The following is a 23,815-nucleotide window of genomic DNA, read 5'->3' as shown; positions in this document are numbered from 1 at the left end:
TGTCTCCTCACCTTCATGAGATATAGAACTTCTCTCATATCCATCAGGTAAGTGTTATGGAGGGGGGAGGGGGGTCTTAGTCCTGTATGGGGGTCCTGAATCTTTATATCACTGGGATAATGATGGGTTACTGGTGTAATGTCTCCCTTTATAATGTTGGTGCCGAATAATTCCTGAATAATGATAATAATACACCATATATAGAGCTCAGGGGGGAATTACTAAAGGAGTGGAGCATGGTCCCTCTTCCAATAGTCCCCATTACTATCTATATAGGAAAGTCTATGGGACGTCACCAGAAGTAAATGTTGGGGACAAATTCCTCTTCTGTGATCTTCCCAAATATTTCCGGATGGTACAAAAATCCAAGTTATAAAGGTTGCTCCCGACTCATCCCGGCTTCTTCACCTTAAAGTTGGTGAAATGGATTATTATCAGTGGAGGAAGCCAGAGGAGGAACGTCTCACCATAACTGGTACTTCAGGTTCCCGGGGGAAACTTCTCCGCGTTGGGGGCGGAGCCGGGAAAATGTATCAGTAAGGAAAAGTGAGATGATTTTGATGATATATATAGGGAAAAACTAGTGCGCTCCACCTAAAATATCATACAGGAAAGAAATGATGTATCTAGGAAGCAGCCAGCATAAAAAAGTGATCTCTATACCCAAAATTATGTATATAAATTAATAAAAATGCGGCGCTACCAAATGTGATAAATCCAATCAGTGAATGGTAATCTCAAAAAAATATAAATCAAATAATTACCACTAAGTGTAACAAAAATAAAAAATGTAAAGTAAATCAATATCAATACTTCAAAAAAAAAATTCACGTGTATACAATACAAGTGCAACAATTGGTGAATAAATGTCCGTGAAGAAATAATCAGACACCTAAAATGATCCGCATAAACCATTCAAATAAAAACAAACGTGTAAAATACATATAAGAATTAATGTATAAAGATAGTAAAGTGAAATATACGTGAAAAATAATTAATCAAACAATTAATATAAACACGTGATAGTCCATAATTAACGTGCATTGATGACTGATGCCATTGCAAAATATAAAGTTCATGCAAAAAGATGTGCAAAGATGATTCCCACGTGTGACAAATCACTGCAAACTTCAGTGCATTTAATGGGTGCACCACCTATTTCCCCCAGCCTCTCACCTCCAATATCTCATAAACAGGCACTGTATATAGGGATAACTGCTGGCTTCTATTTCTTTCACACTGCTCCACCGCTGGTTGTTTTTTCACTGTGGTGTTAAATATTAAATGCCCTCCCAATAGCTCCAGGATATCCAGGTCATAGAGAGTGAGAAAACACAGAGGGCTCTCATGTGTAGTACCTTCACTATTTATTATAATCAACAGTAACAATCCACACTTACATTTAAAAAAACAGCAGAGTGTGCAGCAGACGCGGACTTCCGGTTTCGGCCGTAAACCGGAAGTAATGGATCCGACACCGAATTCCTTCCCTGACGCGTTGCGTTACAAGACGTAACTTTTTCAAAGGGTGATAGGAAGTAGGTGTCATAGGTGTATATATATGTGACGAGCGCCGCCGCCATATTAACTTAGGGCGGTTCCACCATTACTAACTAATGATATAGTGGCTGTGATACCCATAATCCGAAGGTGTTAGTTTTAAAAGTATCAAAGCCTAAACCATATGTATGGGTCACTAGTTAGAGGGAATTTATAATTAAAATACATTAAATTTAAAATCACACCGTAATATATACGGATTCGATGAAGAGAGCGACATCTAGTGGTCAAACTACAAAATTGCACTTTAAAATACATTCAATTTAAAATAGCACCGTAATATATACGGATTCAATACGAAGAGCGACATCTAGTGGTCTAATAAAAGATTGCTCTTTAAATTATTAAACTTGGATATATAACACCGTGCTGGTTAACGGACTCAATAAGAGGAGCGACATCTAGTGGTTTAAATAAAAAATAGCTCTTTGAATATTCATGTTAAAATCCGAAAAATAATAAAGAGCACTAAAGGGCAAAGGACTTGGTAAACAAAAAGATGGATCATACTAATATTATTGTTCAGCATGATAAATGATCCTCTCTATTTGAGCTAGCTGCATGAGAGTATCTCAATAATATCTCCTATGGATATCTCATGAGGATAACTCAATAATACATCTATATCTCCAAAATATAAATAGACAAATAAATTGTATAAAATATTACTATAAAATATCCTAAAGTTAAAGAAAATCACCATATTGTCAAAAAAATAACATAAATACATACAGTACCAGTATATGCAAGTGCCAATATATATCTAATAAAAAATCTTAAAATCAAATAAATTATACTTATTACTGGAGTGTATATAAAAACCATCTATAAAATTTCTAGCTAAAAAAGGTTAAAAATTCGAAATAAAACTATTGAGATCAAATTCAACATTATGTCCTAGTGGTGTAAGGGTACGAAGTTCATGTATCCATCTTGACTCAGCTTGGCTGATTTTAATCACTTTATTATCGCCTCTCCAATGAGGTACAAATTTTTGAATACCGCAGATTTTTAATGACGTGGGGTCTTTATTATGGAACTTAGTATAATGTTTAGATAGGCTATGTTTATCAAAACCTTTCTTTATGTTTTGAATATGTTCCCTTAATCTTTTCCATAATTTTCTTTTTGTTCTTCCTACATACTGGATCTTACAAGGACATTCTAATAAATAAACAACCCCTTCCGTGTGGCAGGTGATGCAATCATCAATTATATATTCTTTTTCTGTCACCGTAGATCTAAATGACTTTTTTTTGGTTTTTGATTAATATGTCTGCAGGCATAACATCTCTTGCAAGGATAGAAACCCTTTCCCTCAAAGAAGGAAAAAGGTTTCTTTGGAGGGTCAGGAACATTTTTTGCCAGACTATCTCTCAACGTAGGCGACTTTCTATAGACAAATTTTGGAACTTTAGGTAAGATATTGGCAAGATGACGATCAGTTCTAATAATCTCCCAATGTTTCTTAATTATTTTTTCTATTTGTTTATGTTGCATACTGAAATTCATAATGATGGGTACCATGTCGTGTTTTTCAGAATTCTTTGTATTATCCTGTATAAGTATCTCTCTATCTAATAATGCTACGCTTTCAATTTGGTCCCTAATAAAATCTCTATGGTAACCTTTTTGTATGAATCTGTCACCAATTAGATTAGCTTGCTCCAGAAATGTTGATTTATTGGAACAGTTACGTTTCAATCTGATTAGCTGTCCCTTGGGAATATTGTCCAGCCATCTTCGGTGATGACAGCTATCTATAGGAAGATAACTATTCCTATCTACTGTTTTGAAATAGGTCCGGGTACTCAGTGAATTTCCATTTTTTTCAATCACTAAATCCAGATAGGTTGCTTTTTCCTCATTAATACTCATACCAATTTAATATTTTTTTGATTCATATTAAGGTTGGAACAAAAATCGTTTAGGCTTTCTCTATCCCCTGACCAGATTAGGATGAGATCATCTATAAATCTTTTATACAGTTTTACCTGTTTTGGTAAATCTTTGTAGATACTTTCTTCCTCCCACTGAGCCATATACAAATTGGCTACGCTAGGTGCATATTTTGCTCCCATTGCGATTCCGCAGATTTGTTTATAGTAATCATTAGCAAACCAGAAGTAATTTGACTCCAGGCAGAACCTTAAACATTCAGCAATGAATTTCCTTTGTTTGCATTTTAAAACACTAAAATTTCTCAGGCCCCATTTAGTAGCCTGTATTGCCTCTTCGTGATTAATTATTGTATATAGAGAACTTACATCGGCTGTGACTAAATAGGTGGGCCCATCCTCTAATTTGATAGTGCTTAATAATTGGATCAGATGTTTAGTGTCCCTTAAGAAGGATTTAGTTTCTCTTACTGTGGGTTGCAGAAAAAAATCAATATATTCCCCGAGTCTTGCACAAACAGAATTAATTCCATTCACAATGGGTCTACCAGGAGGATTGGTCTCATTTTTATGTATCTTAGGGACCGTATATATGATAGGTATCTTACATGTATTAGGCACTAAATATTTGGCTTCTTTTTTGTTTATCAATCCTTTATCAAATCCTTTCTGTATAATTTTTGTTAAATCTTTCTTATATTGTGAGGTAGGATTATTATATAATTTCAAATAGGTGGTTTCATCTCCCAATTGTTTATTTAATTCTTCGTTATAGTCTTTTTTTGACTGTATAACGATAGCTCCACCTTTGTCGGCGTGTCTTATGACAATATCTTTTCTAGCTTCAAGTTGCCGGATACCTTTTTTAATATCAATAGGGTCATAAATCTTCTTCGTCTTCAGTTCCTGTAGGTCTTTTAAAACCATTTTTTTAAAAACTTCAATGTGAGCATCATTCGTCCCTGGTGGATTAAAAAGGGATTTGTTCCGCAGATTTGTATATAATATACCATTTTGATCAGGGAGTTTAACTCCTCTACCCATTCCAGGGTCACTTAGCATATATTTCTTTATATTCATGCTTCTTATAAACTTATTGATATCTACATATGTGCTAAATTTATTCAGATTTCTTTTTGGAGCAAATTTTAACCCTTTATCTAGTACTTTTAATTCTTCTTTTGTCAGTATGGCTTCGCTTAGAATGATTATGCCTTCGCCTATCTTTCTCTTTTTCTTTTGTTCTTTGACTCCTGCTCGGCGACCTCGTCTCGTTTTTCGTTTCTTCCATTTCGTCTCTCTGCTTTTTCTGGTGATCTTCTGGGCGATTTGCTCCTTTGTAAATCCTCTTTGTTTTTGTTCCTTTGATGATCCGCTTTTCTGGGACTTTTGTTTTCCCTGTGCTCCGGGGAGCGTCTGTCGATTTTCCATGGTGATATTTTTTGGTCGTGATATCGAGGGGGATCCCACCGGCGTTGATCTAAAAAATGATACGGGGTTTTCTCATAATTATGCCTTCGTGATTCATGGCGTCCGCGTACTGGAGTTCTTATGTTACCATAATGTCTTTGATCATCATATTCTCTAAGTTGTTCAAACCTATTTCGAACTGGTACTGTATATAATTCTCTTTGTGGTGATATTTCTCTTCGTCTATTATATTCTGGATATTGATCATGAGGAGATCTTCCTCTTCCATCTTGATGTTGTGTATATCTCCAGTCATCATCTCTTCTCCTTTGTTCTTCATATTGATATCTTTTGTTCATATCATCTCGATCTCTTCTTGGAGGTGATGGAGATCTTCTGATGTAGTATGGCGGTTTGAATGTTCTTCTATTAGGGTTATTGTTATAACCTCTCTTCTTCCAAAAAGGTTTTTTCCAATTTTTTTGGTTACCATTCCACCCATACTGTTTATTGGGAGTATAATGTCTCATTTGGGTGGGGAAGGTGGGGATTTCATTATTAGTTTTCGTTCTAGTTTCTTCTTTTGCTGGAGAACTATTATTAGAATTTATGGCTGGTTCTTCTATTTTCTTTTGCCATTTGAAAACAAGATCATCTTGAAAGTCTTTTATATCTCTTTGGAATTTTCTTTTCTTTCTTGCCGCCGTTTCACTATCCTTTTGTTCCAAATCATTATTTAATTGTTTGGATAATGTGGTGAATTCTGGGAGATCTTTTAATGGCTCTAAGCTAGTTCTAATTACTTCAACCATTTTATCTATAGTCCTAATCTTCTTTTGTTTCCGTTTTATTAAAAAATGTAATAATTCTAAACCCTTATTATTAAAAAAATGGAACCATTCATCAGTGGACTCTTTGTCCATCAGGCCATCATTTATGGGAACATCCCATCTCAGTCTTCTAGGGACTATTTTTTCTTTGATATATTTCTCATGGGTTACAATATCCCACCATGCATTGATCTTTTTTTCCATTAAATGTCCAATTTTTCTAAATGAGTGTTCAATGGATCCTGTATTGTTAACCTTTTGTTTCTCAAAAAAATCATCTGCATTAATGGTTCTACCATTTAAAAAAGTACTAGATAAAGGGTTAAAATTTGCTCCAAAAAGAAATCTGAATAAATTTAGCACATATGTAGATATCAATAAGTTTATAAGAAGCATGAATATAAAGAAATATATGCTAAGTGACCCTGGAATGGGTAGAGGAGTTAAACTCCCTGATCAAAATGGTATATTATATACAAATCTGCGGAACAAATCCCTTTTTAATCCACCAGGGACGAATGATGCTCACATTGAAGTTTTTAAAAAAATGGTTTTAAAAGACCTACAGGAACTGAAGACGAAGAAGATTTATGACCCTATTGATATTAAAAAAGGTATCCGGCAACTTGAAGCTAGAAAAGATATTGTCATAAGACACGCCGACAAAGGTGGAGCTATCGTTATACAGTCAAAAAAAGACTATAACGAAGAATTAAATAAACAATTGGGAGATGAAACCACCTATTTGAAATTATATAATAATCCTACCTCACAATATAAGAAAGATTTAACAAAAATTATACAGAAAGGATTTGATAAAGGATTGATAAACAAAAAAGAAGCCAAATATTTAGTGCCTAATACATGTAAGATACCTATCATATACACGGTCCCTAAGATACATAAAAATGAGACCAATCCTCCTGGTAGACCCATTGTGAATGGAATTAATTCTGTTTGTGCAAGACTCGGGGAATATATTGATTTTTTTCTGCAACCCACAGTAAGAGAAACTAAATCCTTCTTAAGGGACACTAAACATCTGATCCAATTATTAAGCACTATCAAATTAGAGGATGGGCCCACCTATTTAGTCACAGCCGATGTAAGTTCTCTATATACAATAATTAATCACGAAGAGGCAATACAGGCTACTAAATGGGGCCTGAGAAATTTTAGTGTTTTAAAATGCAAACAAAGGAAATTCATTGCTGAATGTTTAAGGTTCTGCCTGGAGTCAAATTACTTCTGGTTTGCTAATGATTACTATAAACAAATCTGCGGAATCGCAATGGGAGCAAAATATGCACCTAGCGTAGCCAATTTGTATATGGCTCAGTGGGAGGAAGAAAGTATCTACAAAGATTTACCAAAACAGGTAAAACTGTATAAAAGATTTATAGATGATCTCATCCTAATCTGGTCAGGGGATAGAGAAAGCCTAAACGATTTTTGTTCCAACCTTAATATGAATCAAAAAAATATTAAATTGGTATGAGTATTAATGAGGAAAAAGCAACCTATCTGGATTTAGTGATTGAAAAAAATGGAAATTCACTGAGTACCCGGACCTATTTCAAAACAGTAGATAGGAATAGTTATCTTCCTATAGATAGCTGTCATCACCGAAGATGGCTGGACAATATTCCCAAGGGACAGCTAATCAGATTGAAACGTAACTGTTCCAATAAATCAACATTTCTGGAGCAAGCTAATCTAATTGATGACAGATTCATACAAAAAGGTTACCATAGAGATTTTATTAGGGACCAAATTGAAAGCGTAGCATTATTAGATAGAGAGATACTTATACAGGATAATACAAAGAATTCTGAAAAACACGACATGGTACCCATCATTATGAATTTCAGTATGCAACATAAACAAATAGAAAAAATAATTAAGAAACATTGGGAGATTATTAGAACTGATCGTCATCTTGCCAATATCTTACCTAAAGTTCCAAAATTTGTCTATAGAAAGTCGCCTACGTTGAGAGATAGTCTGGCAAAAAATGTTCCTGACCCTCCAAAGAAACCTTTTTCCTTCTTTGAGGGAAAGGGTTTCTATCCTTGCAAGAGATGTTATGCCTGCAGACATATTAATCAAAAACCAAAAAAAAGTCATTTAGATCTACGGTGACAGAAAAAGAATATATAATTGATGATTGCATCACCTGCCACACGGAAGGGGTTGTTTATTTATTAGAATGTCCTTGTAAGATCCAGTATGTAGGAAGAACAAAAAGAAAATTATGGAAAAGATTAAGGGAACATATTCAAAACATAAAGAAAGGTTTTGATAAACATAGCCTATCTAAACATTATACTAAGTTCCATAATAAAGACCCCACGTCATTAAAAATCTGCGGTATTCAAAAATTTGTACCTCATTGGAGAGGCGATAATAAAGTGATTAAAATCAGCCAAGCTGAGTCAAGATGGATACATGAACTTCGTACCCTTACACCACTAGGACATAATGTTGAATTTGATCTCAATAGTTTTATTTCGAATTTTTAACCTTTTTTAGCTAGAAATTTTATAGATGGTTTTTATATACACTCCAGTAATAAGTATAATTTATTTGATTTTAAGATTTTTTATTAGATATATATTGGCACTTGCATATACTGGTACTGTATGTATTTATGTTATTTTTTTGACAATATGGTGATTTTCTTTAACTTTAGGATATTTTATAGTAATATTTTATACAATTTATTTGTCTATTTATATTTTGGAGATATAGATGTATTATTGAGTTATCCTCATGAGATATCCATAGGAGATATTATTGAGATACTCTCATGCAGCTAGCTCAAATAGAGAGGATCATTTATCATGCTGAACAATAATATTAGTATGATCCATCTTTTTGTTTACCAAGTCCTTTGCCCTTTAGTGCTCTTTATTATTTTTCGGATTTTAACATGAATATTCAAAGAGCTATTTTTTATTTAAACCACTAGATGTCGCTCCTCTTATTGAGTCCGTTAACCAGCACGGTGTTATATATCCAAGTTTAATAATTTAAAGAGCAATCTTTTATTAGACCACTAGATGTCGCTCTTCGTATTGAATCCGTATATATTACGGTGCTATTTTAAATTGAATGTATTTTAAAGTGCAATTTTGTAGTTTGACCACTAGATGTCGCTCTCTTCATCGAATCCGTATATATTACGGTGTGATTTTAAATTTAATGTATTTTAATTATAAATTCCCTCTAACTAGTGACCCATACATATGGTTTAGGCTTTGATACTTTTAAAACTAACACCTTCGGATTATGGGTATCACAGCCACTATATCATTAGTTAGTAATGGTGGAACCGCCCTAAGTTAATATGGCGGCGGCGCTCGTCACATATATATACACCTATGACACCTACTTCCTATCACCCTTTGAAAAAGTTACGTCTTGTAACGCAACGCGTCAGGGAAGGAATTCGGTGTCGGATCCATTACTTCCGGTTTACGGCCGAAACCGGAAGTCCGCGTCTGCTGCACACTCTGCTGTTTTTTTAAATGTAAGTGTGGATTGTTACTGTTGATTATAATAAATAGTGAAGGTACTACACATGAGAGCCCTCTGTGTTTTCTCACTCTCTATGACCTGGATATCCTGGAGCTATTGGGAGGGCATTTAATATTTAACACCACAGTGAAAAAACAACCAGCGGTGGAGCAGTGTGAAAGAAATAGAAGCCAGCAGTTATCCCTATATACAGTGCCTGTTTATGAGATATTGGAGGTGAGAGGCTGGGGGAAATAGGTGGTGCACCCATTAAATGCACTGAAGTTTGCAGTGATTTGTCACACGTGGGAATCATCTTTGCACATCTTTTTGCATGAACTTTATATTTTGCAATGGCATCAGTCATCAATGCACGTTAATTATGGACTATCACGTGTTTATATTAATTGTTTGATTAATTATTTTTCACGTATATTTCACTTTACTATCTTTATACATTAATTCTTATATGTATTTTACACGTTTGTTTTTATTTGAATGGTTTATGCGGATCATTTTAGGTGTCTGATTATTTCTTCACGGACATTTATTCACCAATTGTTGCACTTGTATTGTATACACGTGAATTTTTTTTTTGAAGTATTGATATTGATTTACTTTACATTTTTTATTTTTGTTACACTTAGTGGTAATTATTTGATTTATATTTTTTTGAGATTACCATTCACTGATTGGATTTATCACATTTGGTAGCGCCGCATTTTTATTAATTTATATACATGATTTTGATGATGTTCTCTGTTATTCGTGTCGTATTTGCTGTCGCGGTTGTCCACCATATTTGTATAGAGGATCGGTATTTATGGTGAGATATCATCCCGTTCTCCACAGATTCTCCGTCCCTCTCGGGTGTTCCTGGACTCTGAAGATGAAGCTTCTTCTGCTTTGTTTGGCTCTCCTGTATGTGGTCACAGCGGTGGACGGTGACATCTCTCAATCTTTAGGTAGGTCACACTCCGCTCTTCATGATTAGAAGGCATTCTTTCCTCTGCTATGTATCTTCTTGCTGTGTACTTCTCAATCAATTTACATCACCGAAAACTTCTCACAGGGATATGTTAGGACAGACCCCCGGCTTTTATCAAATACTGGGGGGGGAGGGGGGAGGGGCACAAGGTACTTGAAACCCAACAAAAGAGCAAATACATTCTTCAATAAATTAGAAGTTCCAACCAGAATGATGGTCGGTTACACGGCTGAGTGTAAGAAAGGACTTCTGAGGTCTCTTGTTCTGTAGGTCCAGTAATTGTGAACCTCCATTGGTTGGACGGCTGAATGTAGGGCTGGTAAATTGAATTGGTGTGGGGGGGAGGGGTGGGGGGTTGATGGGGAGGTGGGTGACACTTCCTCCATGTTTTCCTCCTAGTTGGGCTACACTAGGCACTTTGTTTAGGGTCACTGCCTTACACACGGGGTACTTTTACTTGGACAGACGACTGAACTTTAGTAAATTCTTTGGATATTATATACACCACCATGGTCGGTGATGCATCCAGAGCCAATATCCCCCCACCCGTCCGGCGTATCACCGCTACCTCACTCCCAGTAATGGTATGGGGCCACTCCATGCACCTAGTGCTGACTCCATGCGAGGCAAAGTTTCCAAAGCTTTACTGGAACAACTTGTTATAACAGATAAATGAATTCTAAAGGCAGAAGGTGCATTCTAAGCAGGAAGATAAAGAAAACATTTGTGTGCAGCAGCCCCCCCACAGCCCCCCACAGCCCCCCATCACTTCAGCCTCATTGGTGTGTGCAGACTATTGTATTAGGGTGTGCACCCCAAAGCTCAAACACACAGGTCTGTCTGTATATATATATATATATATATATACACATGAATGCCCCCATAGCAAGTGGCATTCTGTGGGGCACTTGGCAAGGGAGGGAAAGGCGGGATCACTGATGGGGGACCCAAGAAAAGGAGGATCAGGGCTGCTTTGTGCAAAACCATTACACAGAGCAGGTAAGCATGACATGTTTATTTCCTAATAAAAAATGTTTGTTAAATAACATAAGCCTCTAGTATCTATTTAAACAAAGGCCGCAGTCTTTCCCTAAACAAATCCATAACTCAGGATTGTGGCTGCCCCAGCATACCTGCACAGGAAAGTGTCTGGCTTAGTCCAGGATGGCAGTATACAGGGTTGGCATCTTTAGGGCAGGCTGCAGGTATCAGAAAGGTACAAGTGGCTGGGCAGACCCTGTGCTCCTTTGTGATAGACAGAGGCTGTGCCCCCCTGTGATAGACAGATGCTGTGCCCCCCTGTGATAGACAGATGCTGTACCCACCTGTGATAGACAGATGCTGTACCCACCTGTGATAGACAGATGCTGTGCCCCCCTGTGATAGACAGATGCTGTACCCACCTGTGATAGACAGATGCTGTGCCCCCCTGTGATAGACAGATGCTGTGCCCCCCTGTGATAGACAGATGCTGTACCCACCTGTGATAGACAGATGCTGTGCCCACCTGTGATAGACAGATTCTGTGCCCCCCTGTGATAGACAGATGCTGTGCCCCCCCTGTGATAGACAGATGCTGTGCCCACCTGTGATAGACAGATGCTGTGCCCACCTGTGATAGACAGATGCTGTGCCCACCTGTGATAGACAGATGCTGTGCCCCCCTGTGATAGACAGATGCTGTGCCCCCCTGTGATAGACAGATGCTGTGCCCCCCCTGTGATAGACAGATGCTGTGCCCCCCCTGTGATAGACAGATGCTGTGCCCCCCCTGTGATAGACAGATGCTGTGCCCCCCCTGTGATAGACAGATGCTGTGCCCACCTGTGATAGACAGATGCTGTGCCTAGACATGTGCATTTCATTTCGTTCCGAATCGAAATTTCGGACGAATTTTCATTATTCGGACATTCAGATGCATCCGCATTACCGAATTACAATGCTAACGAATTCAAACGAAATTTGAATCAAATTCGAAAAATGACATTTTGCGACCCGAATTTGGGGCCACGTATCTCTGGGCCACTTGTAGCTAGAAACCCCAAATTTGGTATGCAAACACAGTAGAAGTAGCACTACAAATTTGGGGTTTCTAGCTCTAAGTGACCCCGAGTTACGGGGCCCCAAAGTCGGGTCGCAAAATGTCATTCTCTGCTGCAGAAAAGTCCTTGACATTTTGCGACCCGAATTTGGTGGCCCCATAACTCAGGGTCACTTAGAGCTAGAAACCTCAAACTTGAAAATATTTTAGTGCTAGTTCTACTGTGTTTGCATACCAAATTTGGGGTTCCTAGCTATAAGTGGCTCCGAGATACGTGGCCCCAAAGTCGGGTCGCAAAATGTCATTCTCTTCTGCAGAAAAGTACTTGACATATTGTCCATATCTCTGGGTCACTTGGTGCTAGGAACCCCACAACTTGTGGCAGGTGTCGTGGCAAGTGGACAATACACAACTTGTGGCAGGTGACGTGGCAAGTGGACAATACACAACTTGGTCATGTGGCACTCATGGCAGGTGATGTGGCAAGTGGACAATCCACAACTTGGTCATGTGGCACTCATGGCAGGTGACGTGGCAAGTGGACAATCCACAACTTGGTCATGTGGCACTCATGGCAGGTGACGTGGCAAGTGGACAATCCACAACTTGTGGCAGGTGACGTGGCAAGTGGACAATACACAACTTGTGGCAGGTGACGTGGCAAGTGGACAATACACAACTTGGTCATGTGGCACTCATGGCAGGTGATGTGGCAAGTGGACAATCCACAACTTGGTCATGTGGCACTCATGGCAGGTGACGTGGCAAGTGGACAATCCACAACTTGGTCATGTGGCACTCATGGCAGGTGACGTGGCAAGTGGACAATCCACAACTTGGTCATGTGGCACTCATGGCAGGTGATGTGGCAAGTGGACAATACACAACTTGGTCATGTGGCACTCATGGCAGGTGACGTGGCAAGTGGACAATCCACAACTTGGTCATGTGGCACTCATGGCAGGTGATGTGGCAAGTGGACAATCCACAACTTGGTCATGTGGCACTCATGGCAGGTGACGTGGCAAGTGGACAATCCACAACTTGGTCATGTGGCACTCATGGCAGGTGATGTGGCAAGTGGACAATACACAACTTGTGGCAGGTGACGTGGCAAGTGGACAATGACATACAGCATATGCACTTGCCTTGTGATCGACATCCGTGACTTCTTCAATCAGCTGACAACTTCATTGATGTGATAAATATAAATGAAATAAGATGTGTGAGTTGTTTGCACTGTACACTGCAAGTATGAGAAGTTGATGTGACAGATGTATATAAGTAACCATCTTCCAAAATTTCTAATTCAAATAGAAAAGATTAGAAAAAAATATAATTTAATAGAATAAAATAGAAAGAATGTACAACCATCTTCTGAAATTCAAATTTCAAATAGAATAAATTAGAATTTCGAATAGTATGAATTCAAATTTTTTAATGATTTAATTTTAAATTTGGATAGAAAAGATTATAATAAAATAGAAAATAGACTAGAAAAACTATAGAATATATTATATTCTATTCTGTTCTATTGTTTTTCTAGTCTATTCTCCATTTCTATTCTAATCTTTTCTATTCAAATTCAAATTCATTCTATACGAAATTCAAATGGCGGAAATATATATATATATATAACCATCTTCGGAAATTCGAATTTAGTATATAATGATTTTGATTTTAATAAAAAAAAAAGATTTTAATAGAATATAAAACAATAGACTAGAAAAACAATAGAACAGAACAGAATAAAATATAATATATTCTATTCTGTTCTATCGTTTTTCTAGTCTATTTTCTATTTTATTATAATCTTTTCTATCCAAATTTTAAATTAATTAATTTAAAAATTTGAATTCATACTATTGGAAATTCTAATTTATTCTATTTGAAATTTGAATTTCAGAAGATGGTTGTAGATTCTTTCTATTTTATTCTATTAGATTATATTTTTTTCTAATCTTTTCTATTTCTAATTAGAAATTTTGGAAGATGGTTAGTTACTTATATACATCTGTCACATCAACTTCTCATACTTGCAGTGTACAGTGCAAAACACACACATCTTATTTCATTTATATTTATCACATCAATGAAGTTGTCAGCATGCCTGATTGAAGAAGTCACGGATGTCGATTGCAAGGCAAGTGCATATGCTGTATGTCATTGTCCACTTGCCACAAGTTGTGTATTTGTCCACTTGCCACGTCACCTGCCACGAGTGCCACGTGACCTGACACGAGTGCCATGTGACCGGCCACGAGTGCCACGTGACCTGACACGAGTGCCATGTGACCGGCCACGAGTGCCACGTGACCAAGTTGTGTATTTGTCCACTTGCCACGTCACCTGCCACGAGTGCCACGTGACCTGACACGAGTGCCATGTGACCGGCCACGAGTGCCACGTGACCAAGTTGTGGATTGTCCACTTACCACGTCACCTGCCACCAACTGACCCCAGATATGGGCAATATGCCAAGTACTTTTCTGCAGCAGAGAATGACATTTTACGACCCGACTTTGGAGCCATATATCTCTGGGTCACTTATAGCTAGAAACACCAAATTTGGTATGCAAACATAATATAACTAGCACTACAACATATACAAATTTGGAGTTTCTAGCATCAAGTGACCCCGAGATACATGGCCCTAAAGTCGGGTCGCATTTTTTCAAATTTTCAAATCCGGTTGAAATATTTTCTAATGTGGCCAATTTTTCGAATTCCGTAGATAACGAAACAAAATCTGAAAACGAATTTAACGAATTTAACGAAGATAACTAAACTAAATTAATTAACGAATTATAACGAAACGGAACTAAACAATTTTTTTTTCCTTTTGCACATGTCTAGCTGTGCCCCTCTGTGATAGGCAGACCCTGTGCCCCTCTGTGATATGCAGGCCTTGTGCCCCTCTGTGATAGGCAGACCCTGTGCCCCTCTGTGATATGCAGGCCTTGTGCCCCTCTGTGATAGGCAGACCCTGTGCCCCTCTGTGATAGGCAGACCCTGTGCCCCTCTGTGATAGGCAGACCCTGTGCTCCTCTGTGATAGGCAGACCCTGTGCCCCTCTGTCATGGGCAGACCCTGTGCCCCTCTGTGATAGGCAGACCCTGTGCCCCTCTGTGATAGGCAGACCCTGTGCCCCTCTGTCATAGACAGATCCTGTCCCCCTCTGTGATAGACAGACACAGTGCACCTCTGTGATAGGCAGACCCTGTGCTCCTCTGTGATATGCAGGCCTTGTGCCCCTCTGTGATAGGCAGACCCTGTGCCCCCCTGCCATGGGCAGATTCTGTGCCCCTCTGTGATAGGCAGACCCTGTGCCCCTCTATGATAGGCAGACCCTGTGCCCCTCTGTGATAGGCAGACCCTGTGCTCCTCTGTGATAGGCAGACCCTGTGCCCCTCTGTCATGGGCAGATCCTGTGCCCCTCTGTGATAGGCAGACCCTGTGCCCCTCTGTGATAGACAGACCCTGTACCCTTCTGTGATAGGCAGACCCTGTGTCCCTCTGTGATAGGCAGACCCTGTGCCCCTCTGTGATAGACAGACCCTGTGCCCCTCTGTGATAGGCAGACCCTGTGCCCCTCTGTGATAGGCAGACCCTGTGCCCCTCTGTGATAGGCAGACCCTGTGCCCCTCTGTGATAGACAGACCCTGTGCCCCTCTGTGATAGGCAGACCCTGTGCCCCTCTGTGATAGACAGACCCTGTGCCCCTCTGTGATAGACAGACCCTGTGCCCTTCTGTGATAGGCAAACCCTGTACCCTTCTGTGATAGGCAGACCCTGTGCCCCTCTGTGATAGGCAGACCTTGTGCCCCTCTGTGATAGGCAGACCCTGTGCTCCTCTGTCATGGGCAGATCCTGTGCCCCTCTGAAGTTGGACTGGGATCAGCATCAGCTAGGCTGCACTGGCGTGGCGCCCCTGAAGTGCAGAACAGCAGCTCTGATGCTCTGTGTGAAATCCCCGGTGCCAAGAGAGCGAGCCCGCCAAATTCAATCAAATATATAATCTCTCCCACAAGTCTACTGTGCGGTTCAGCCACTTGGGAGGTGTAATTCAAGGAGTGGTGTCAGGGCCGTCTTTAATAGTGATTGGACCCCGGGCAAACGTTTTCTTGGGCCCCCCCATACAGTTTCGCTCTCCACCTGCTCTGAGACATACAATAAATAGCAGCTAGACTTAAAAGCAGTTTACTGTATCAGATCAGGAAGCGATTGCGATTGGTTGCCAGAGGTTACAGTGTATCATTACCTTTACTGACTGGTTGCTAGAGGTTACATCACACATTACGGCTCACTGACTAGTTGCTAGATATTATAGCACATGATTTCTGCTTGTTGATTGGTTGCTAGAGATTATTGTACAGTAATACTGCTCACTGATTGGTTGCTAGAGGTTACATCACACATTACGGCTCACTGATTAGTTGCTAGATATTATAGCACATGATTTCTGCTTGTTGATTGGTTGCTAGAGATAACTGTACATTAATACTGCTCACTGATTGGTTGCTAGAGGTTACAGCACATCATCTCCTCACTGCAGGGAGCATGATATACATATGAATGCCGCCTTTATTTACATATCTATGTCGCCGGATGCAGCTATTTACATATGAATGACGATTATTTACATGTAAACACAGGGTCTGCAGGTGAGTCATCTGTACACAACAATAAGGCAGAGCTGGGCAGCATTAATAGCAGCACGTCACACTGAGATATCAGGACATAGCACAGGACTAAAACTTCAAGGGCCAAGGGAATGTAAACTGGGATTGTTGGCAAGTATGAGACGGCTGCTTTGGGCCCCACAACAATGACAGGGCCCAGGGCAGCTGCCCCTTTTGCCCTGCCTTAAAGACGGCCCTGAGTGGTGTGGTAACCTTTTGTCTAATAACATCAGGACTACATGTCCCAAGATTCTCTGCTTAATCCAGGACAGGCATTCTCCACTCCTCGGACAGGAAATGACACGGGGGATTATTTACTAAAGGAAAATCCACTTTGCACTGCAAGTGCACTTGGAAGGAAAGTCTCTGTAGATCTGAGGGGGACATGCAAGGAAAATAAAAAAAACTGCATTTTAGCTTGCACATGATTGGATGATAAAATCAGCAGAGCTTCCCCCGCATTTCAGATCTACCCCTTAGATTTAGTGCGACTTCACTTCCAAGTGCACTTGCAGTGCAAAGTGGAGTTACCTTTCGTAAATAACCCCCCCATAGTCTTTGGTAAAACAGACACTAGAGGGAAATGTTAGGTCAGCTGTCCCGAGTAATGTCTTCCTCCATCATGGCATAGCTGCCACCTGACTACACGAGTATTGGGGGGCAATATCTTCTCATTTACATTTGTAGGCTCCTCATATCTCTGTCTTCTCTTCCAGCTTCTGGTTTGCGGGTGAACAGTAAACTTGTCTGCACCGGTGTCAGCACCCCAGGATTATCCGCTACCTGTCCTGATGGTAAGTGACCACAAGACCCCAAATAGAGCTCAGTATCTGTGTGAGAGAGACATGTCCTTCACTCCAGACCACCCTTGAGGTCCTAGAGATTACAGACCACCCACGAGGTCCTAGAGATCGCAGACAACCCATGAGGCCCTAGAGATCGCAGACCATCCATGAGGCCCAAGAGATCTCAGACCACCCATGATGCCCTAGAGGTCTCAGACCACCCATGATGCCCTAGAGGTCTCAGACCACCCATGAGGCCCTAGAGATCTAAGAGCACCCATGAGGCCCTAGAGATCTCAGACCACCCATGAGGTTCTAGAGATCTCAGAACCCCCATGAGGTCCTAGAGGTCTCACACCACCCATGAGGCCCTAGAGATCTCAGACCACCCATGACGCCCTAGAGATCTAAGAACACCCATGGAGCCCTAGACATCGCAGACCACCCATGAGGCCCTAGAGATCTCAGACTCCCATGAGGCCCTAGAGATCTCAGACCACCCATGAGGCCCTAGAGATCTCAGACTCCCATGAGGCCCTAGAGATCTTAGACCACCCATGATGCCCTAGAGATATCAGACCACCCATGAGGTCCTAGAGATCTCAGACCCCCCATGATGCTCTAGAGATCGCAGACCACCCATGAGGCCCTAGAGATCTCAGACTCCCATGAGGCCCTAGAGATCTCAGACCACCCATGAGGCCCTAGAGATCTCAGACCACCCATGAGGTCCTAGAGATCTCAGACCCCCCATGATGCTCTAGAGATCTCAGACCCCCCATGAGGCTCTAGAGATCTCAGACTACCCATGAGGCTCTAGAGATCTCAGACTACCCATGAGGCCCTAGAGATCTCAGACCACCCATGAGGCCCTAGAGATCTCAGACCACCCATGAGGTCCTAGAGATCTCAGACCCCCCATGATGCTCTAGAGATCTCAGACCCCCCATGAGGCTCTAGAGATCTCAGACCACCCATGAGGCCCTAGAGATCTAAGACCACCCATGAGGCTCTAGAGATCTCAGACTACCCATGAGGCCCTAGAGATCTCAGACCACCCATGAGGTCCTAGAGATCTAAGACCACCCATGAGGCTCTAGAGATCTCAGACCCCCCATGAGGCCTTAGAGATCTCAGACCACCCATGAGGTCCTAGAGATCTCAGAACCCCCATGAGGTCCTAGAGGTCTCACACCACCCATGAGGCCCTAGAGATCTCAGACCACCCATGACGCCCTAGAGATCTAAGAACACCCATGGAGCCCTAGAGATCGCAGACCACCCATGAGGCCCTAGAGATCTCAGACTCCCATGAGGCCCTAGAGATCTCAGACCACCCATGAGTCCCTAGAGATCTCAGACCACCCATGAGTCCCTAGAGATCTCAGACCACCCATGAGGCCCTAGAGATCTCAGACCACCCATGAGGTCCTAGAGATCTCAGAACCCCCATGAAGTCCTAGAGGTCTAACACCACCCATGAGGCCCTAGAGATCTCAGACCACCCATGAGGCCCTAGAGATCTCAGACCACCCATGAGGTCCTAGAGATCTCAGACCCCCCATGATGCTCTAGAGATCTCAGACCCCCCATGAGGCTCTAGAGATCTCAGACCACCCATGAGGCCCTAGAGATCTCAGACCACCCATGAGGCCCTAGAGATCTCAGACCACCCATGACGCCCTAGAGATCTAAGACCACCCATGAGGCTCTAGAGATCTCAGACCCCCCATGAGGCCCTAGAGATCTCAGACCACCCATGAGGTCCTAGAGATCTCAGAACCCCCATGAGGTCCTAGAGGTCTAACACCACCCATGAGGCCCTAGAGATCTCAGACCACCCATGACGCCCTAGAGATCTAAGACCACCCATGGAGCCCTAGAGATCGCAGACCACCCATGACGCCCTAGAGATCTAAGACTACCCATGAGGTCCTAGAGATCTCTGACCAAATATGAGAAGAAGGACCGCTGTCACCCCCCCCCCCCCCCCCCAGCAGAGCAGAGTGGGAACAGTCTAAGAAATAGGAGAGGGAGGGCTGGACATTCACCCAAAGCCTCTATATGAGGGTATTTTTGGGGTACACCTGGGGGGGCTCCAATCTTCTGTAAATAGCTGTGTATATATGTATGATTGTAGAATGTTATTATCAGATATTTCATCACTGCCTCTTCTCATTTTATTCAGGTTACATCCCCACGACTTGTGTCTGCACGATGGGCTGTGTGTCGTGGAGCGTCCAGTCTGAGAATACCTGTAGATGTCAGTGCCCCAATGTGGACATGACAACGGCCCGCTGCTGCAAGGTCGTCTCTCAGTAGAGTCTGACCACCAGAGGGCGATGGGAGTGACACCGCTGAATGATCTCTTCTATCACAATAGCTGCACATCACAACTATTATATGGCTGTAGAACGGCTGAGGGGGTCCAATAATAAAAGGTTGAAGTTTATACTTTGTGATTTCTTTTGTGGCAAATAAAGTTTTCCTGCAAATGTTGTTCAGTTACTCCGCCCTAAACCCAAATTATCTCCTATTATTCCTCACAGTGGGAGGGCGGAGTCGGGGTGACATCACAGGTTCTCCCCAGTTGTAGCTGGGCCTCACCAATAAGGTTTTCTAGATCCTCCCCCTGAGGTTGTGACTTTGTGTAAAACCTTCATAAAGTGGAGAAAAGCCAGTGAGAAGGGCAGCGGTAGAAGCGGGGGATTATTTTGCAGATCTGTCAGGGGATGCCATACACAGACATCCAATACAGGTGATCAGATTGTTGGGCTGCACCAAGGAATCAGGAACAAACAAGTGAGGAAAGTATATTTATTAAAATAAAGACATATGTGCAAACCCAACAGCAAACCATAGACAAGTAATAAGTGAAAGACACAGCAAACCCCAGAAACACCAACTAACTATCTAACTGTAGCGGCGGCTCCTGAAGAGCACTCACTATGTTTTTTTTTCAAAGTTAAAGTTTATACTGAACTGCAGTTTGGTTTGGGTACAATTGTCTAAATTTGGACTTCAGCATCAGTCTGACTGGACTATGAGATGTTCAGCCTGGCCACAGGGGGCGCTGTCTCTTCTGGCAGTCATGGAACCACAGTCTAGTTGGGTGCTTAAGTTACTCTCTCTTGGAGCCCTCCCAGTGGGAGTGGCGCTCTTGCTATGCTTTCTGGGAGAGGGCATTTAAGATGTGGATGTCACGTGGTTCTGGGTTCCGGTCCAGAGTGTTGTACTGACTTCATGGTCCTGGTCCTCCTGACCAGCTCCCAGGAAGGCTATGGCCTGGGCTGCAGATCCACCCGACTTGATGTCTCAGGGCTGGCTAGCCCGAGGCAAGGAAACTAAAGGAGGATTCTGAGGTGGTTGGGTGCTGTCTCCAGTTTGGGAGAGACCCAGTAACTTCAAGCTATCCAGGGGAGGACTCTTCAGAAGAAGACCACGTATGGGTTGGTTTCTTAGCAAGAGCCTGGAAGGGCTGAAGTACCCAAGAGAATCCGGTCTCATGGATATCACCAAGCTGGCTGAAAGATCCAGATATCCTACGAGTGTTCTTCAAGTTTAGTTTTCCTACATGTTCTACAACAACGTCTGTGGCAGAGACTTGTTTCTGAGTAAAGCACCTTGTTGACTGCTAGGCCTTGTGATAGAAAGACTGTCCAACCTGAGTGATCATCCAGTTGTGATTGGCTATTCTCTGGATGCAGTCAAAGTAAGCAAGTTCTTCAACATTTTGACTTTGACACTAATGCCGCATACACACGTAGCAGACTGTCCGCCGGACTTTCCGAACGAGCTACTTGCCCACACACAGCACTTTTTCAGCGGACTAATACGGCGCATTAAGTCCGCCGGACTATCCGCCGTACTTTTGAAATTAACGGACTCGCCCACACACGAGGAGGAAAGTCCGCTCATTTTGAGAGCGTCTCCAGGTAGCCGGGGCCAGCGAAGGAGGCGTTACTGGCCCCGTCACCTGGTATGGAGTTAAAGGGGAATCCCTACGCTGAAAAATCAGCGTGGGGGCCCCCCCCAGGTCCATATCAGACCCTTATCCGAGCACGCTACCCGGCCGGCCAGGAAAGGGGGTGGGGACGAGCGAGCGCACCCCTCCTGAGCCGTACCAGGCCCTTGTCCTCATCAATATGGGGACAAAGCACCTTGTCCCCATATTGATGAGGACAAGGACCTCTTCACGACAACCCTGGCCGTTGGTTGTCGGGGTCTGCGGGCGGGGAGCTTATCAGAATCCGGGAGCCCCCTTTAATAAGGGGGCCCCCGGATCCCGGCCCCCAACCCTATGTGAATGAGTATGGGGTACAATGTACCCCTACCCATTCACCTGTGAAAAAAAGTAAAAAAAAAAACCACAACACACAAGGGTTAAAATAGTTTATTGCACAGCTCCGGGGGTCTTCTGTCTTCGGGGGTCTTCTCGCCAGACTCCTCCGCTATCTTCTGCTAGCTCTTTTACTAGCGGAGGAGCCCGGCTTTCTTCTTCATCGCCGCCCTCTTCTTCCGACTTCGGGGGTCTTGTCCCTCTCTTCGGGGGTCTTGTCCTCCTCTTCGGTTCTTCTTGCCGGGCCACCACGCCTTCTTCTAGCTCTTTTACAGGCGGTGCTGTCGCCGTCTTCTCTTCTTCTCTTCAGATGTTGCCTCGTCGCTGTCTCTGCTCACAATGATGGGAAAGCGGCGTGCGGCGACTTATATAGGGACATCACCGGATGATGTCCCCGCCCATTATGATGTCACAGTCCCAGCATCCTCTGGGGTTACGCAGCCTCCGACTCCGATGACCCCCTGGGTACCCCTGCCCGCGGTGGTATGGGACCCAACAGGTAGGCTGGATAAACCACAGAAGGCGATGGCGTTGGTGAGGGCGGAAACGCAGATGGAAAAGGACAGCGTGGGATCCACGGCCGGAGCCGCGGTGGTGGACAAGGAAGCGTAGAAGGTGCGATTAGCGGATGCGGCGTGCTGTGAGGTGTACGTTTGCTTCGAGGGTCCCTTGGGAGCGCATTTGAAGAAGGAAGTGCGGGGAAAAATCTGTAAGGATGAGTTTGTGGAAATTTTTTCCCTGCTCCCGTTGGAAAAGTTTAACTTAGATCGGGTGAAGCAAGATGAGAGTAAAAAAGAGGAGGAGGAAAATAGGAGGTACAGACTTATTCCACGCACATTCGCAAATTGGTTGCAAGCATTTGTGATTTTTGCAAGTGTGATGGGGGAGAAGGCCCCCAAGAATTGTTCAGTGTTATTTTGCTATCTGTAAGTGATTAGTGAGGCTCATAGGGTTTATGGGGGCTTGGCATGGCTTTGATATGATGAGCAATTTCGTCAGTGGAAGGCCGTTCGCCCTTCAATCAGCTGAGATCACAAGGACATTAGTCTTTGGATGAAACTGATGATGTCATCCAGGACTACGAGACAGTTTTTTCCAGGTGGGGTCGGCGGCGCTTCCTCCGCGGGATCGCCAGCCCCTAAAAAGAAAGGGGTATGCTGGCAGTTCAACGAAGGAACATGCCGATTTGGCACATCATGTTGTTACAAACACGAGTGCTCCGGGTGTAGCGGTACACACCCCTTCATGCGCTGTTTTAGGCAAGGAAAAGGTTGCGCAGGGGACGCCGCTGGAAAAAGGGACGACGCCGGTGAGACTTGTAAGGATGTTACCTTTTCTAAGTAGGTATCCCGATAGGGCCACGGCGTGTTTGTTAGAGGTTGGTTTTAAGAAGGGTTTTAGGATTCCGAGTATGTTTCGGGAGGTCCCACCGGTCTCTGAAAATTTGAGGTCAGCCCGTCTTCATCAGGGGGTGGTGTTGGCCAAAGTGGCTAAGGAAGTGGCGTTAGGGCGAATGGCGGGCCTGTTTGTGGCTCCGCTGATGCCAGGTTTAGTTGTTTCATCGTTGGGAGTTGTTCCAAAAAAGGAGCCCGGTCAATACTAGACATGTGCATTCGTTTTCGTCCGAATGCATTTTCGTCCGAATTTCAGCTATTTTCGTTTTCGTTTTGACAAACGATAACGAAAGCACAAAATCCGAAAAATGAAAGATCCGACATAAATAAATGCTTTATTTTCGTTTTCATTGTTACAACAGTTCAATA

General features: G+C 42.5%; 1 protein-coding gene across 1 annotated transcript; it reads left to right on the top strand.

The window, feature by feature from the left end:
* Window positions 1–20,165, top strand: LOC143975700 (resistin-like beta). The gene is made up of 4 exons (XM_077478195.1): window positions 1–47; window positions 10,070–10,182; window positions 17,645–17,722; window positions 19,902–20,165. The coding sequence occupies exons 1-4, from the start codon at window positions 16–18 to the stop codon at window positions 20,033–20,035; spliced, it is 357 nt and encodes a 118-aa protein (XP_077334321.1). The 5' UTR covers window positions 1–15; the 3' UTR covers window positions 20,036–20,165.
* Window positions 20,166–23,815: the final 3,650 nt, after the last annotated feature.

Source organism: Lithobates pipiens, unplaced genomic scaffold (genome assembly GCF_037356315.1).
Source record: "Lithobates pipiens isolate NorthernLeopardFrog02 unplaced genomic scaffold, aLitPip1_a1.2 Scaffold_13, whole genome shotgun sequence".
Classification (NCBI taxonomy): domain Eukaryota; kingdom Metazoa; phylum Chordata; class Amphibia; order Anura; family Ranidae; genus Lithobates; species Lithobates pipiens.
This window is presented reverse-complemented; position numbering and strand designations above follow the sequence as displayed.

Bases quoted from the DNA above. Each gene is read 5' to 3' on its own strand.
- LOC143975700 (XM_077478195.1), top strand. From the start codon at position 16: ATGAGATATAGAACTTCTCTCATATCCATCAG. The intron at 48-10,069 runs GTAAGTGTTATG...CGTTCTCCACAG, and splicing joins ACTTCTCTCATATCCATCAG to ATTCTCCGTCCCTCTCGGGT. The intron at 10,183-17,644 runs GTAGGTCACACT...CTTCTCTTCCAG, and splicing joins TGACATCTCTCAATCTTTAG to CTTCTGGTTTGCGGGTGAAC.